We start from the raw sequence: 15,374 nt of genomic DNA, 5'->3' as shown, positions 1-15,374 counted from the left end.
GCAAGCCAGGTAGTTGAAACATATCCACGAAACTTTCAAAACTTATGCACAAAGATTCTCACTCTAGCCAATCCTTATCCCGAAGTTACGGATCTATTTTGCCGACTTCCCTTTTCTACATTGTTCTATCAACTAGAGGCTGTTCACCTTGGAGAGCGGCTGCGGTTATGAATACTACCAGGCGTGAAAACTATTCCTTCCGTTGGATTTTCAAGGGCCGTTGAGAGCGCACCGGACCCAGCAGAGGCGCTGAGCTCTACCAAACACTATACCCTAGCTCCGGATAAACCGATTTCAGGGTGATTGGTTTGTTAAAAGAAAAGAGAACTCTTCCCAGGGCTCCCACCGACGTCTCCAACTTCATTTACGTTGCCGTGGAGAATCCACATCCTGGTTCCGGAATATTAACCGGATTCCCTTTCGATAGGTGACACGAAGAATCGTGTACTTTCAAACGGAGCTTCCCTATCTCTTAGGATCGACTAACCCATGTCCAACTGCTGTTCACATGGAACCTTTCCCCACTTCAGTCTTCAAAGTTCTCATTTGAATATTTGCTACTTCCACCAGGCGTAACTGGTAGAACTGCTCGTACAATGTGTCGTACGCATTGGCCGGCAGGAAGTACCGTTTCATATCCGCAATCAGCATATCCTTATCGGTTGGCGGAGTCGGAGCCTCGGCGATGCAATTGCGGTACCACTCGATGGCTCTACCGCGGAGAAATTGACCCATCACGCGATGGTGGTAGGATGGCGGAACGTTGTAGAAGAACAGGTATTCTGACATCAGATAACACCAGTTCTCGAACGTCGAGACGTCCGCCTCTCCGTTGTACAACGGTGGCTTCTCGATCCTCATCATGTGGAAGTTGAAAGGTGCCCCCATTGAGTTGGAAACCTCCATGGGGGAGAAGGGGGACATGGGAGCAAATGATGGGGGCGGAGCAGCAGAGGTTACGGGAGGCACGGGGGTTGAGGAGGCCATGGGAGCCGGGGTGGGAGCGGGAGCAGAGTTGGCCATGGGGACAGAGGGGTTCAGGGGCGTCGAGGGTTCCATTGCGGCGAGAGACGAAGGCAGAGGGCGCGAGAGAGAGACGAGGCGCAAGACAAGGACGAGGGGGATCCAAAGGCAGAACAGGCAGAGAACTCGCAACCAAGTGTAAGGTCGAGCTAGGAATGTTCTGTAAACAAGTGATGATTATTTGGGAGCTAACACTAAGGTTTATATAGGAGAAAACTAGGAAGCGGGCTTAGTCCGCTGACTAAGCGTGACGTGATTATGCAGTCACATAGTCCGTGATCGGGCGACTGCAGAGTCGCTTCAATAACTTCATTCGTTTTGTAGCGACCACAATTGCATTCCGAAGTTTTGCGATTACTTAAGTCGCATTCCTACTGCCGTTAGTTGAGTTCGCCTATAACGACTCTGTCCATTCATCCATTGGAGTGACCCCGTTCAAGCCAATTATGGCTTCTCACCCACTGGCATTGCTCGAACTGCGGTTAGTGACGAACCAGTTGTCGAGGAATACCTCGCCAACCTGAGCGACACTATCCACAAAGCCCGAGACGCAATGCAGCGGGCGCAGGAAGGACAGGAAAGACAGGCCAACAGACGAAGAAGAGAGCCAGACGAAGAACTGGCAGAGGGGCGGTACGCGCTTGTCAAGCGCCAGAGGAGGGAAGGAGACAAGCTGGGCCGACTGTGGGACGGCCCTTCAAAATTCTGGAGCGACGAGGCAACACAGCGAAGCTCCTTTTGCCGGCCTCGTCGAAAGCGCATCCTGTGTTCAATGTTAGCAGACTGAAACGTTTAATGGGACGCCGCCGCCATTCGCAATCCTCGATTCTGAGGAAGCGACGTCCGCTGACTACGACGTGGAAGAACTGCTCTCCCACGCCAACCACCATGGAAAGTGGTCTTACCTGGTTCGGTGGGTCGGATACACCGAAGCTGATGACTCCTGGGAACCCGCCGAATTCATTGATTCCGACACAATTCGGCGGTACTGGAGGAAGGTGCGTGCTCTGGGAGGTGAAATTCCTCCAGACATGGGCTTGAATGGTGGTGAGGTGGTGTAAGCATTAAGGTTCATTTACGCGAAAGCCTAAATCTGGGCGATCACCACCAAGCCCAAGGCCGCCCAAACGAACTGCAACGAGCTGCAGTAAGGCCTTCAGAACTCCCGGGACACGCGCGCGTTAATTCATTAACGCGCGCCGCGACGCGACGCGTTTGTTTACATTTACGCGTCGCGTCAAATTGTCTTAAATAGCTAGATTTCATAGAGAATAAACTAATCTTATTCTGACCTACGGACTGAGTCTTACAGAGGAGGACGACGAGTCCTCAGAAGACGAGTCTGACTTCGCAGAGGGCGAAGAAAGCGAAGAAGACTTCGAAGACGCGGACAGCGACTTCGAGCAGGACAGCTCGTCCGACGAGCAAGAGTCCTCAGACAACAACGAGGACTCAGAAAACAATTTCGAAGACGCAGGAGGCGAATTCGAACCGGAAGATGCGTCAGCGGACGCACAGGACAGCTCCGAGGATTCTTGTTCCGATGCAGACGATGAGGCCTTCGTCGATGCATCATCAGACTTACCAGTTATTTGTCGCCAGCTGACAATAGTCCCTCCGGCAGTGTGTTCACCGCCGCAGGTCAACTGCCAGCTGGTCGGCCACAAAGGCCAAGCTCTGCTGGATTCCGGCTGCGCGACTTACGTCGTGTCACGCAGCTTTGTCAAAAGACACGGGCTGCCGGTCACCAAAACCAAGGCAGTACCCGTGGCACTCGCAATGGAAACGGAGCAGGAGTTGCTGCTCGATGAACAGACCCCTCCGCTCGCATTGCGAGTCGGCGACGTAGAACAAACAATGCTTCTACGTCGTAAGCCAAGACTCGGGCCCCGACCTCATCCTGGGCATCCCCTTCTGGAATGAGTTTTCCGTCCAGCTAGGGGACGGCAGGGCCCGAATTGGGAATAGCTGGGTGCCAACGGTGACACCCAGCGAAGCAGAAGTGCGGGCTGCGCCAGTGAGAATCCAGTGCCTGTCGAAAAGAGCTACGACAAGGCAACTGGCGCAGCCAGAAGACGTGGAAGAGGTGTTCCTCCTGTCGATCAAAGTCGCCGACGACAAGGAGAAACACCTGGAAGACCTAGCGGACGGGAATCCGAACCTGTTAGCAACATTAAAAAGAATAAGGACGTCTTACCTTTAAAATTACCAGACGTCCCGAAGGAGTTCGTGTAACACATTAAGCTTATTACTAAGCGAATGTGCGTCACCCTTACTCCCCAGAGGAAGCAACACCAAGAACGCTGCCAACGGACGGCGTTTACGGAAGCCTACGGCCCCCACGTTAAGCTGCGCGTTAATGAAAACGCGCAACACGTAAACGTAAACCCTGTGACGGGTTTTTACAAAACAGTATAAATAGTTAGAATAAATAATATTCATTAAGCTTTTTCCTAAATACAATCGTAGCTATTACACTTGGTTGCGAGGCTTTAACAAATCGTTAAAAGCCTAAGGAACAGTCGGTGCCATTAGGAGGCGGAAATCCTAAAGAAAAAATTTTTTAATAAAATTTTATTACTTCGTCCTAAGAAAAGATGTCGGAACCAATGGCCCAGGACACAAACAACGAACAGCAGCCAATCTCTGCTGCCAGCACTCGCCCTACGAGAGTGTTTGGAGTCCCGTCGGCAGCATCAATTCCTGTCGCCCCAGCTCCCGCACCGGTGCAATACGTTTCAGCACCACGGGAGGATTGGACGTGGGCTCCCAAGCCTTTCTTGTACGACGGCACGCCGGATCTGCTTGTTCTGCAGAACTGGATTCGCGCCGTTGAGCGATTCTTGCGAACCCGCGACATCGCTACCAAGAAGCAGGCTTGGACAGCCTACAATTTTTGACAGGCGCCGCGCTAGACCGCTGCGACGTGGACCCGCGATTGCACCCAGGACTCGAGGAAGGCTCGCTCTCGTGGCTCGAGCTCAAGACCTACTTGAAGCGCTCATTTACCCCAGGCGACGCCTTGAAGCGATATCGGCTTCAATTCTATGAGTGCCGACAGAAAGGGTCGGCGCTCGACTTCATCACGGAGCTGGACCGATTCCGTACGGTCCTCAAGTTGGACGAGTGGTTGGTCCTCGACCAACTGGAGCGCGGAGCGAAGCCCAATGTCGCCCGCGAACTTCGCATGAGAAGGCCTGCGAACCTGGACGAGGCAATCCACGTTGCGCTCTCGGTCCAAGAGGACGGCAGCCAAAGCTCCCCTCCTTGGATTCCACCCGCTGTGCCCACCCGGCTTCCATCTGCAACGGATTCCGTCGATCCAATGCAGTTGGATGCCCTTCGGGCTTCACACTTATCTGACGCAGAGCTTGGACGCCTGTTGCGCGCTGGCAAATGTTTTCATTGCCAGAATACCGGACACAGGGCGGCAGAATGCCCCATGAAAAAGTCCAAGAAGAAGTCCAAACTCGGTGTGAAGGCGGTGGTCCCTTCAGGAGAGCCTGCAAAATCGGATATCTCTCCCAGTCAGATAGCTTTGATAGTTAGTGAAGTAATGAAGCAATTACAACACTATCCTGAAAGCGAGGGAGAGGAGAGCGGGCCAGAGGAGGCAAGAGACACGGACAATGAGGACCAGGACGAGGAGGAAAACGAAGACAACACAGGAATACTAGTGATGTCGGTGCCGGAGCCAGGCGGAAAGGCTCAAATTGGTGACCTCGACGACACAGAGGTCGGAAACAGAACGGAAGAACTCAGCGAAGAGGACTTCCAAGATGCGTTGGACATTCCACTGCCTGTGGTCTGTCGTCAACTAACAGTGGTCCCCCGGCGGTTTTAAAACCACCGGAGGTCTACTGCCAGCTGAACAAGACCCCAGCCTGTGCATTGCTAGACACAGGCTGCGCGACATATCTCATGTCGCGGCAGTTCACGCAGCAGAATCAGATCCCCTTGCTACCGACAAAGCCCGTGCCGGTAGCACTAGCAATGGAAACGCAAGAGGAGCTGCCCTGAGAGAGCAGACGGTCCCTCTTACGTTGAAGGTCGGAGACGTTGAGGCAACAGTGTGCTTCTACGTCGCCGACCAGGCCCCAGGACAGGATGTCATCCTGGGGATCCCGTTCTGGAACGAATTCAAGGTCGAATTGACCGAGAACTCGGCCAGAATCGGGGGCTCTGAGGTGCCCTTGATCACCTCGAGCCAAGCAGAAGCAATGGCCGCGCCAGTGAAGATCCTGAGCCTGTCGAAACGCAAGATGACAAGGCAACTGGCGCGCCCGGAAGAAGTGGAAGTGGCCCTCCTGCTGTTAATCACCCCAAGAGGAATCACAGAGGAGGGCGAGGTGGACCTAAAAGCGTTAGCAGACGGAAATCAAGATCTATTGCAAACGTTAGTAAGGAACAAGGACCGGTTACCGAAGGAACTTCCCGATGTCCCTTCGGAATACAACTTACCTTACCTGGATATCGTGGAGAAACCAGGTTCGGAGCCAGTCCACAGGCAGCAATACCGATTATCGCTGCCTGAAAAGGAAGAACTGGAACGCCAAGTCGCCGACCTTCTGGCCAAAGGACGAATTGAACCGTCAAGTTCGCCCTATGGCGCTCCAGTTCTGTTCGTTCGTAAAAAGGACGGCAGTCTACGCATGTGCATAGACTACCGCGGGTTGAACGAACAGACAATCAAGAACAGGTATCCCCTGCCCTTGATTGACGAGCTGCTAGACCGCGTGTACCGCGCACGGTGCTTTAGCAAGCTCGATTTGGCCTCGGGATATCACCAAATCCAGGTGAATCCCAAAGACCGACCGAAGACGGCATTCAGCGCCGACTGGGGACACTACCAGTGGAAGGTGATGCCTTTCGGCCTCACCAACGGCCCAGCAGTGTTCCAGTCAACAATGAATGACCTCTTTCGTGACATGTTGAACAAGAGTGTTGTCGTCTATATGGACGACATCCTCGTGTTCTCAGACACGAAAGAGGAACACTTGAAACACTTAGAAGCAGTGTTCAAGCGTCTTCGGGACGCTGGGCTCTTCGCTAGCCCCAAAAAGTGTGAATTCCTCAGGAAGCGCGTCAACTTCCTGGGATATGTGGTTGGTAGTGGGGAACTTCGAGCCGACGAAAGTTACGTCAAGAAGGTTCGCGAGTTCCCTAGACCTGAAACGGTACAGGATCTACAGCGTTTTGTAGGTTTATGTAACTTTTATAAACGTTTCATTAATAACTATTCACAATTGGTGGCTACGTTGACGTCCAAGTCGGGGTCTTCAAAGACAAATCGCAACACTCGCCCGGTGGATTGGGACGAGCAATGCGAAAGGGAGTTCCAGGCAGTGAAGCGCGCATTAACAACGGCGCCCTGTTTGAAAATCCCGGATCCATACCGTCCGTTTGAGCTTTATACGGACGCGAGCGAAAACGCAAAGGCAATCGGAGCCGTCCTGATGCAGGATGGACACCCCTGCGCGTTCGAGTCGAAGAAATTGAGTAAGCACGAGCTCAATTACTCGACTCGGGAGAAGGAATTGCTGGCTATTGTTTATGCAGTAACCAAATGGCGACCCTTTCTCCTCGCTCAAGACTTCGTGGTACACTCAGACCACAAGTCATTAAAGGATTTTATGTCCCAGAAACGAGTGGAGGGCAGACTGGCGCGCTGGAGGGAGAAATTGGATCAATATCCGATAAAAATTGAGTATACTCCAGGCCCAGAAAACCCAGTGGCAGACGCTCTTTCCAGGATAGTAATGAAATCTATCTGTCCAATTGACGATGATACGGAGAAATCTTTATTACGAGCGGGCTACGAAAGTTCTGAGGAGTGGAAAGAAAAATGGAAGGAATTGAGAGACACGGAAACTACTCCAACGGACGACGAGAATACACGATATAAGATTAAGGAAGGACTACTTTATTATCGAAACAATTGGACGCTTCCCTGGCGTTTGTGTGTGAGTGCAGAATCGACGAAACGGAAGCTGATGTACGATCATCACAGCACAGCAATCGCTGGGCATCCGGGAGTGGACAGAACATTTGGAAAGCTATCGAGAGCGTTCTATTGGCCTAGAATGCTGCGAGATGTGCAGCAATTCGTGAAGGAATGCCCGGAATGCCAACTGACAAAATCGACGAACACGGCAACCCAGGGACTTTTGCAGCCAATGCCGATCCCTACGCGCCCCTGGCAAGAAATATCAATGGATTTCTGCGGGACATTTGACCCGTCGCCAGGAACGGGACACGACTATGTGCTGCTTGTTGTGGATAGATTGACAAAAATGGCGATGGCTATTGCGTGCAAGAAAACGATTACAGCTGAAGAAACGGCGCAATTATTTATTGAAAATGTCTTTAAACTACATGGACTACCTGATGCAATTACTTCAGACCGAGATCCAAGGTTCATATCTAAAGTTTGGAAGTCAATTCATAAATTATTAGGAACTAAACTAAGAATGTCTACAGCAGCACACCCACAGACCGACGGCCAAACGGAGAGAACCATCCGAACCTTCGAGCAGGCGCTTCGAGCCGTCTGCATCGACGACAGAGCGGCCTGGGAGTCCAAACTGGCAATGGTCGAGTTCGCATACAACGACTCGATCCATTCCTCGATCGCGGCGACACCCTTTGAGGCCAATTACGGCTTCACGCCGACGGGCATCGCCAGACATGCGATCACGGACAGCCCAGAGGCAGAGGAGTACCTAGCAAGGGTTAGTGACACGATCAGTAAGGCTCGAGACGCGATGCAACGGGCACAGGACCGGCAGCGCGTCCAAGCAGACAAACAACGGCGAGAACCAGATGAGGAACTGGCACCAGGGAACTTTGCGTTAGTTAAACGCAGGAAAACAACAAACCAGAAGCTTACCAAACTCTGGGATGGGCCGTTTAAAATCCTTAAACGGCAAGGCAACACGGCGGAACTTCTCCTACCACCGAAATCCTCAGCACATCCTGTCTATAATGTTAGCCGACTGAAACCTTACCATGGAGACTTACCGGAGACGTCATGGAACCCAGACGCCGGAGCCGAACCTCAGTACGAGGTCGACGAATTGTTGGGCCACACGTGCCACAAGGAAAATGGTCCTACTACGTGCGGTGGACACACTACACGGAGGACGACGACAGCTGGGAGCCCAGCGACTACCTGATGGACAGCACCATCCGGGAGTACTGGGCCAAAGTGGTTGCTCTTGGTGGAAGTGTCCCAGAGGGAGCACTTCCAAATTAAGGTGGTGAGAGTGTAACACATTAAGCTTATTACTAAGCGAATGTGCGTCACCCTTACTCCCCAGAGGGAGCAACACCAAGAACGCTGCCAACGGACAGCGCTTACGGAGGCCTACGGCCTCCACGTTAAGCTGCGCGTTAATGAAAACGCGCAACACGTAAACGTAAACCCTGTGACGGGTTTTTACAAAACAGTATAAATAGTTAGAATAAATAATATTCATTAAGCTTTTTCCTAAATACAATCGTAGCTTTTACAGACACGATGTGTCGTGGGCTGTCTGCCCACCGAAGTACGATGGCAGACCGGACTTGCCCAAAGCAACGGCGCTGCAGGTACAGCTGCTCCAGCTCGCCCGTAAACCTTGGGCGCGGCGTGAATGCATCGATTTGCATTGGGTCGTATGACGTAGGGCTGGGCGCGGCGGTCCACGATGGACTCACCACCGTTCGTCCACGACTTCTCTGCTCTTTCTTCTCCAGCTTAAAGGCTAACTTGATGCCTTCTTGCAGCGTTGTTGGGTCTAAGAGATCCAGCTGATCCTTGATGTTAGGCTTCGCTCCTCGGATCAGCTGCTGCAGCACGGTCTCGTCCGAGAGACCAAGGTAAGTTCTCAGCCGGGAGAGTTCTGTGATGAATTCCATCACCGAGCCAGTTTGTCGACATTCAGCGAACTTGTCGCTGATGTCTCTTGTAAGGAACTCCTAAGATTATATTTGAGAAAAAGCTTGTTTTATTAGTAATAATTATAGAACTATTTATACCTTGTAGAATAAGGTATTCTAGAAGGTGTTGGAAAGTTTCAGCTTACGTAAGCAAAGCGTTATTGCAGGAAAAATAGTTTTTCCTGTTTTACTTCGTAAGCCTGACCCCGAACAGGGCGATTTACCTAGACAGTTCCATGTTCTAGGAATAAGTAAATCGCTGTGTTCTAGTGGTTTCATCGGGGATGTGTTTCCTCTGTGTTCGTTGTTCGAGTCTTGGTTCGACCAACTCTCCCAGAATAGCACATCGTAACGTAGCACGTTACATCTCTAACAGCATTTGCAGGGATAAAATTTTCCCTGATGGACTGCTTGAAGGTGTTCCAGGATACTGAACCATCCTTCAACTGCTGATAGACTTCCGGGTTACCACAAACCCATTCTTCAGCAAAGCCTGTGAGGTAACAGGCTGCAGTCCATGCACAACGTCTTTCCGAGACGCCGTGCGCAACGAGATAGCGCTCCATCGAGCGCAGCCAAGCTTCCACCGTTGGGAGATCCATTCGTCCGTCGTATTTGTCCGGACGAGGGACATGCAATCGTTCTTCCGAGACGCCGTGCGCAACGAGATAGCGCTCCATCGAGCGCAGCCAAGCTTCCACCGTTGGGAGATCCATTCGTCCGTCGTATTTGTCCGGACGAGGGACATGCAATCGCTCTTCCGCGAGCGAGAAGTAAACTCCTGTTCCATAGGCAGCTAGTAATCCAAAATCCTTTCCAAAACTTCTTCTCTTCCTCGAGGTGAATCCTGTCGTAGCACCTCACACGTATCCGCCCGTGTTGGCAATCAGACAACTTTAACAAAAAATTTAACCGAAACTTTTCCTTGCTTCTGATGGGTTTTCAGAAGCCTCGCAACCAAGTGTAAGACTCAGTCCGTAGGTCAGAATAAGATTAGTTTATTTTCTATAAAATCCAGCTATTTAAGACATTTTGACGCGACGCGTAAATGTAAACAAACGCGTCGCGTCGCGGCGCGCGTTAATGAATTAACGCGCGCGTGTCCCGGGAGGTCTGAAGGCCTTACTGCAGCTCGTTGCAGTTCGTTTGGGCGGCCTTGGGCTTGGTGGTGATCGCCCAGATTTAGGCTTTCGTTGTTCATGATCGACTGGAAGGTCGCAGGGGCATTGGTTAGCCCAAACGGCATTACCTTCCACTGGTAATGGCCGAACTGCGAGCTGAAAGCCGTCTTGAACTTGTCCTCAGGCTTCACTGGGATCTGGTGATAACCTGAGGCCAAATCGAGTTTGCTGAAGACTCGCGCGCGGTATACGCGGTCCAGCAACTCGTCAATTAAGGGCAAGGGATACTTGTTCTTAATTGTTTGTTCGTTCAGGCCCCGGTAGTCTATGCACATGCGTAGACTACCATCCTTTTTCCTGACGAACAGCACCGGGGCGCCATACGGCGATGTGGACGGTTCAATGCGCCCCGATGCAATTAACTCGTTCAGCTGTCGGTCCATTTCTTGGATCTCTGGGGCCGACAGTCTGTAACGAGGCCTGTGGACTGGCCGTGACCCCGGTTTCAGCGGGATGTCATGGCTAGGAACCGCGAACTGTAATAGCTACGATTGTATTTAGGAAAAAGCTTAATGAATATTATTTATTCTAACTATTTATACTGTTTTGTAAAAACCCGTCACAGGGTTTACGTTTACGTGTTGCGCGTTTTCATTAACGCGCAGCTTAACGTGGGGGCCGTAGGCTTCCGTAAACGCCGTCCGTTGGCAGCGTTCTTGGTGTTGCTTCCTCTGGGGAGTAAGGGTGACGCACATTCGCTTAGTAATAAGCTTAATGTGTTACACTCTCACCACCTTAATTTGGAAGTGCTCCCTCTGGGACACTTCCACCAAGAGCAACCACTTTGGCCCAGTACTCCCGGATGGTGCTGTCCATCAGGTAGTCGCTGGGCTCCCAGCTGTCGTCGTCCTCCGTGTAGTGTGTCCACCGCACGTAGTAGGACCATTTTTAAAACGGAGTCACCAACAGTCCGGTTGGTGCTCAAGTTGTTGAAAGAAGATTAATTGATGATTATTAATCGTGGAACTTGTCCACTATTTATGCTATGCTGCTTACGTGATCACTCTTGCCTCGGAAGAGTTTAATCACCGTAGATACCGTAGCGTGCGGGGTTAACAGGCCATGGGGTAAGGTATGGCGTGCTTAACCCGATCACGCTATGATCGGATCTACAGAGCCACGCGGAGATGCTATCGCCGTCCGCTCGTCGTAAGACTCGTGGGAACATTGTTGTTCCGGAGCGGGGAAGGCGGAATAGCTTCCGATTGGCTCACGCGGCACTTGGGCGTTCCGTGCCGGTAGCTGCTGCAATAGACTCGCAGCTAGCCGAGCACGTGCCGAGCTTAGTGGGAGAGAAACCCAGGATTCGAACCGGAGCGCCAAAAAGTCATAGCAGCTCACTCGAACCTGGTACAGTCTCCCCAGTACCACTCGGCCATGGACCACGGCCTTACACTGGACTAAGGCATGGTCCATGACAATTTTCCTTTGTGGCACGTGTGGCCCAACAATTCGTCGACCTCGTACTGAGGTTCGGCTCCGGCGTCTGGGTTCCATGACGTCTCTGGTAAGTCTCCATGGTAAGGTTTCAGTCGGCTAACATTATAGACAGGATGTGCTGAGGATTTCGGTGGTAGGAGAAGTTCCGCCGTGTTGCCTTGCCGTTTAAGGATTTTAAACGGCCCATCCCAGAGTTTGGTAAGCTTCTGGTTTGTTGTTTTCCTGCGTTTAACTAACGCAAAGTTCCCTGGTGCCAGTTCCTCGTCTGGTTCTCGCCGTTGTTTGTCTGCTTGGACGCGCTGCCGGTCCTGTGCCCGTTGCATCGCGTCTCGAGCCTTACTGATCGTGTCACTAACCCTTGCTAGGTACTCCTCTGCCTCTGGGCTGTCCGTGATCGCATGTCTGGCGATGCCCGTGGCGTGAAGCCGTAATTGGCCTCAAAGGGTGTCGCCGCGATCGAGGAATGGATCGAGTCGTTGTATGCGAACTCGACCATTGCCAGTTTGGACTCCCAGGCCGCTCTGTCGTCGATGCAGACGGCTCGAAGCGCCTGCTCGAAGGTTCGGATGGTTCTCTCCGTTTGGCCGTCGGTCTGTGGGTGTGCTGCTGTAGACATTCTTAGTTTAGTTCCTAATAATTTATGAATTGACTTCCAAACTTTAGATATGAACCTTGGATCTCGGTCTGAAGTAATTGCATCAGGTAGTCCATGTAGTTTAAAGACATTTTCAATAAATAATTGCGCCGTTTCTTCAGCTGTAATCGTTTTCTTGCACGCAATGGCCATCGCCATTTTTGTCAATCTATCCACAACAAGCAGCACATAGTCGTGTCCCGTTCCTGGCGACGGGTCAAATGTCCCGCAGAAATCCATTGATATTTCTTGCCAGGGGCGCGTAGGGATCGGCATTGGCTGCAAAAGTCCCTGGGTTGCCGTGTTCGTCGATTTTGTCAGTTGGCATTCCGGGCATTCCTTCACGAATTGCTGCACGTCTCGCAGCATTCTAGGCCAATAGAACGCTCTCGCTAGCTTTCCAAATGTTCTGTCCACTCCCGGATGCCCCGCGATTGCTGTGCTGTGATGATCGTACATCAGCTTCCGTTTCGTCGATTCTGCACTCACACACAAACGCCAGGGAAGCGTCCAATTGTTTCGATAATAAAGTAGTCCTTCCTTAATCTTATATCGTGTATTCTCGTCGTCCGTTGGAGTAGTTTCCGTGTCTCTCAATTCCTTCCATTTTTCTTTCCACTCCTCAGAACTTTCGTAGCCCGCTCGTAATAAAGATTTCTCCGTATCATCGTCAATTGGACAGATAGATTTCATTACTATCCTGGAAAGAGCGTCTGCCACTGGGTTTCTGGGCCTGGAGTATACTCAATTTTTATCGGATATTGATCCAATTTCTCCCTCCAGCGCGCCAGTCTGCCCTCCACTCGTTTCTGGGACATAAAATCCTTTAATGACTTGTGGTCTGAATGTACCACGAAGTCTTGAGCGAGGAGAAAGGGTCGCCATTTGGTTACTGCATAAACAATAGCCAGCAATTCCTTCTCCCGAGTCGAGTAATTGAGCTCGTGCTTACTCAATTTCTTCGACTCGAACGCGCAGGGGTGTCCATCCTGCATCAGGACGGCTCCGATTGCCTTTGCGTTTTCGCTCGCGTCCGTATAAAGCTCAAACGGACGGTATGGATCCGGGATTTTCAAACAGGGCGCCGTTGTTAATGCGCGCTTCACTGCCTGGAACTCCCTTTCGCATTGCTCGTCCCAATCCACCGGGCGAGTGTTGCGATTTGTCTTTGAAGACCCCGACTTGGACGTCAACGTAGCCACCAATTGTGAATAGTTATTAATGAAACGTTTATAAAAGTTACATAAACCTACAAAACGCTGTAGATCCTGTACCGTTTCAGGTCTAGGGAACTCGCGAACCTTCTTGACGTAACTTTCGTCGGCTCGAAGTTCCCCACTACCAACCACATATCCCAGGAAGTTGACGCGCTTCCTGAGGAATTCACACTTTTTGGGGCTAGCGAAGAGCCCAGCGTCCCGAAGACGCTTGAACACTGCTTCTAAGTGTTTCAAGTGTTCCTCTTTCGTGTCTGAGAACACGAGGATGTCGTCCATATAGACGACAACACTCTTGTTCAACATGTCACGAAAGAGGTCATTCATTGTTGACTGGAACACTGCTGGGCCGTTGGTGAGGCCGAAAGGCATCACCTTCCACTGGTAGTGTCCCCAGTCGGCGCTGAATGCCGTCTTCGGTCGGTCTTTGGGATTCACCTGGATTTGGTGATATCCCGAGGCCAAATCGAGCTTGCTAAAGCACCGTGCGCGGTACACGCGGTCTAGCAGCTCGTCAATCAAGGGCAGGGGATACCTGTTCTTGATTGTCTGTTCGTTCAACCCGCGGTAGTCTATGCACATGCGTAGACTGCCGCCTTTTTACGAACGAACAGAACTGGAGCGCCATAGGGCGAACTTGACGGTTCAATTCGTCCTTTGGCCAGAAGGTCGGCGACTTGGCGTTCCAGTTCTCCTTTTCAGGCAGCGATAATCGGTATTGCTGCCTGTGGACTGGCTCCGAACCTGGTTTCTCCACGATATCCAGGTAAGGTAAGTTGTATTCCGAAGGGACATCGGGAAGTTCCTTCGGTAACCGGTCCTTGTTCCTTACTAACGTTTGCAATAGATCTTGATTTCCGTCTGCTAACGCTTTTAGGTCCACCTCGCCCTCCTCTGTGATTCCTCTTGGGGTGATTAACAGCAGGAGGGCCACTTCCACTTCTTCCGGGCGCGCCAGTTGCCTTGTCATCTTGCGTTTCGACAGGCTTAGGATCCTCACTGGCGCGGCCATTGCTTCTGCTTGGCTCGAGGTGATCAAGGGCACCTCAGAGCCCCCGATTCTGGCCGAGTTCTCGGTCAATTCGACCTTGAACTCGTTCCAGAACGGGATCCCCAGGATGACATCCTGTCCTGGGGCCTGGTCGGCGACGTAGAAGCACACTGTTGCCTCAACGTCTCCGACCTTCAACGTAAGAGGGACCGTCTGCTCTCTCAGGGCGAGCTCCTCTTGCGTTTCCATTGCTAATGCTACCGGCACGGGCTTTGTCGGTAGCAAGGGGATCTGATTCTGCTGCGTGAACTGCCGCGACATGAGATATGTCGCGCAGCCTGTGTCTAGCAATGCACAGGCTGGGGTCTTGTTCAGCTGGCAGTAGACCTCCGGTGGTTTTAAAACCGCCGGGGGGACCACTGTTAGTTGACGACAGACCACAGGCAGTGGAATGTCCAACGCATCTTGGAAGTCCTCTTCGTTGAGTTCTTCCGTTCTGTTTCCGACCTCTGTGTCGTCGAGGTCACCAATTTGAGCCTTTCCGCCTGGCTCCGGCACCGACATCACTAGTATTCCTGTGTTGTCTTCGTTTTCCTCCTCGTCCTGGTCCTCATTGTCCGTGTCTCTTGCCTCCTCTGGCCCGCTCTCCTCTCCCTCGCTTTCAGGATAGTGTTGTAATTGCTTCATTACTTCACTAACTATCAAAGCTATCTGACTGGGAGAGATATCCGATTTTGCAGGCTCTCCTGAAGGGACCACCGCCTTCACACCGAGTTTGGACTTCTTCTTGGACTTTTTCATGGGGCATTCTGCCGCCCTGTGTCCGGGGTTCTGGCAATGAAAACATTTGCCAGCGCGCAATAGGCGTCCAAGCTCTGCGTCAGATAAGTGTGAAGCCCGAAGGGCATCCAACTGCATTGGATCGACGGAATCCGTTGCAGATGGAAGCCGGGTGGGCACAGCGGGTG

General features: G+C 51.8%; 1 protein-coding gene across 1 annotated transcript; it reads right to left on the bottom strand.

The window, feature by feature from the left end:
* Positions 1–504: 504 nt before the first annotated feature.
* SJAG_06637 (hypothetical protein) lies at positions 505–1,059 on the bottom strand (the record flags this gene model as incomplete). The annotated part of the gene is made up of 1 exon (XM_011050777.1): positions 505–1,059. The coding sequence occupies one exon, from the start codon at positions 1,057–1,059 to the stop codon at positions 505–507; it is 555 nt and encodes a 184-aa protein (XP_011049079.1).
* Positions 1,060–15,374: the final 14,315 nt, after the last annotated feature.

This window comes from Schizosaccharomyces japonicus (genome assembly GCF_000149845.2).
Source record: "Schizosaccharomyces japonicus yFS275 unplaced genomic scaffold supercont5.4, whole genome shotgun sequence".
NCBI lineage: Eukaryota > Fungi > Ascomycota > Schizosaccharomycetes > Schizosaccharomycetales > Schizosaccharomycetaceae > Schizosaccharomyces > Schizosaccharomyces japonicus.
The sequence above is the reverse complement of the archived record's forward strand: the minus strand, read 5'-3'. Positions and strand labels throughout refer to the sequence as shown.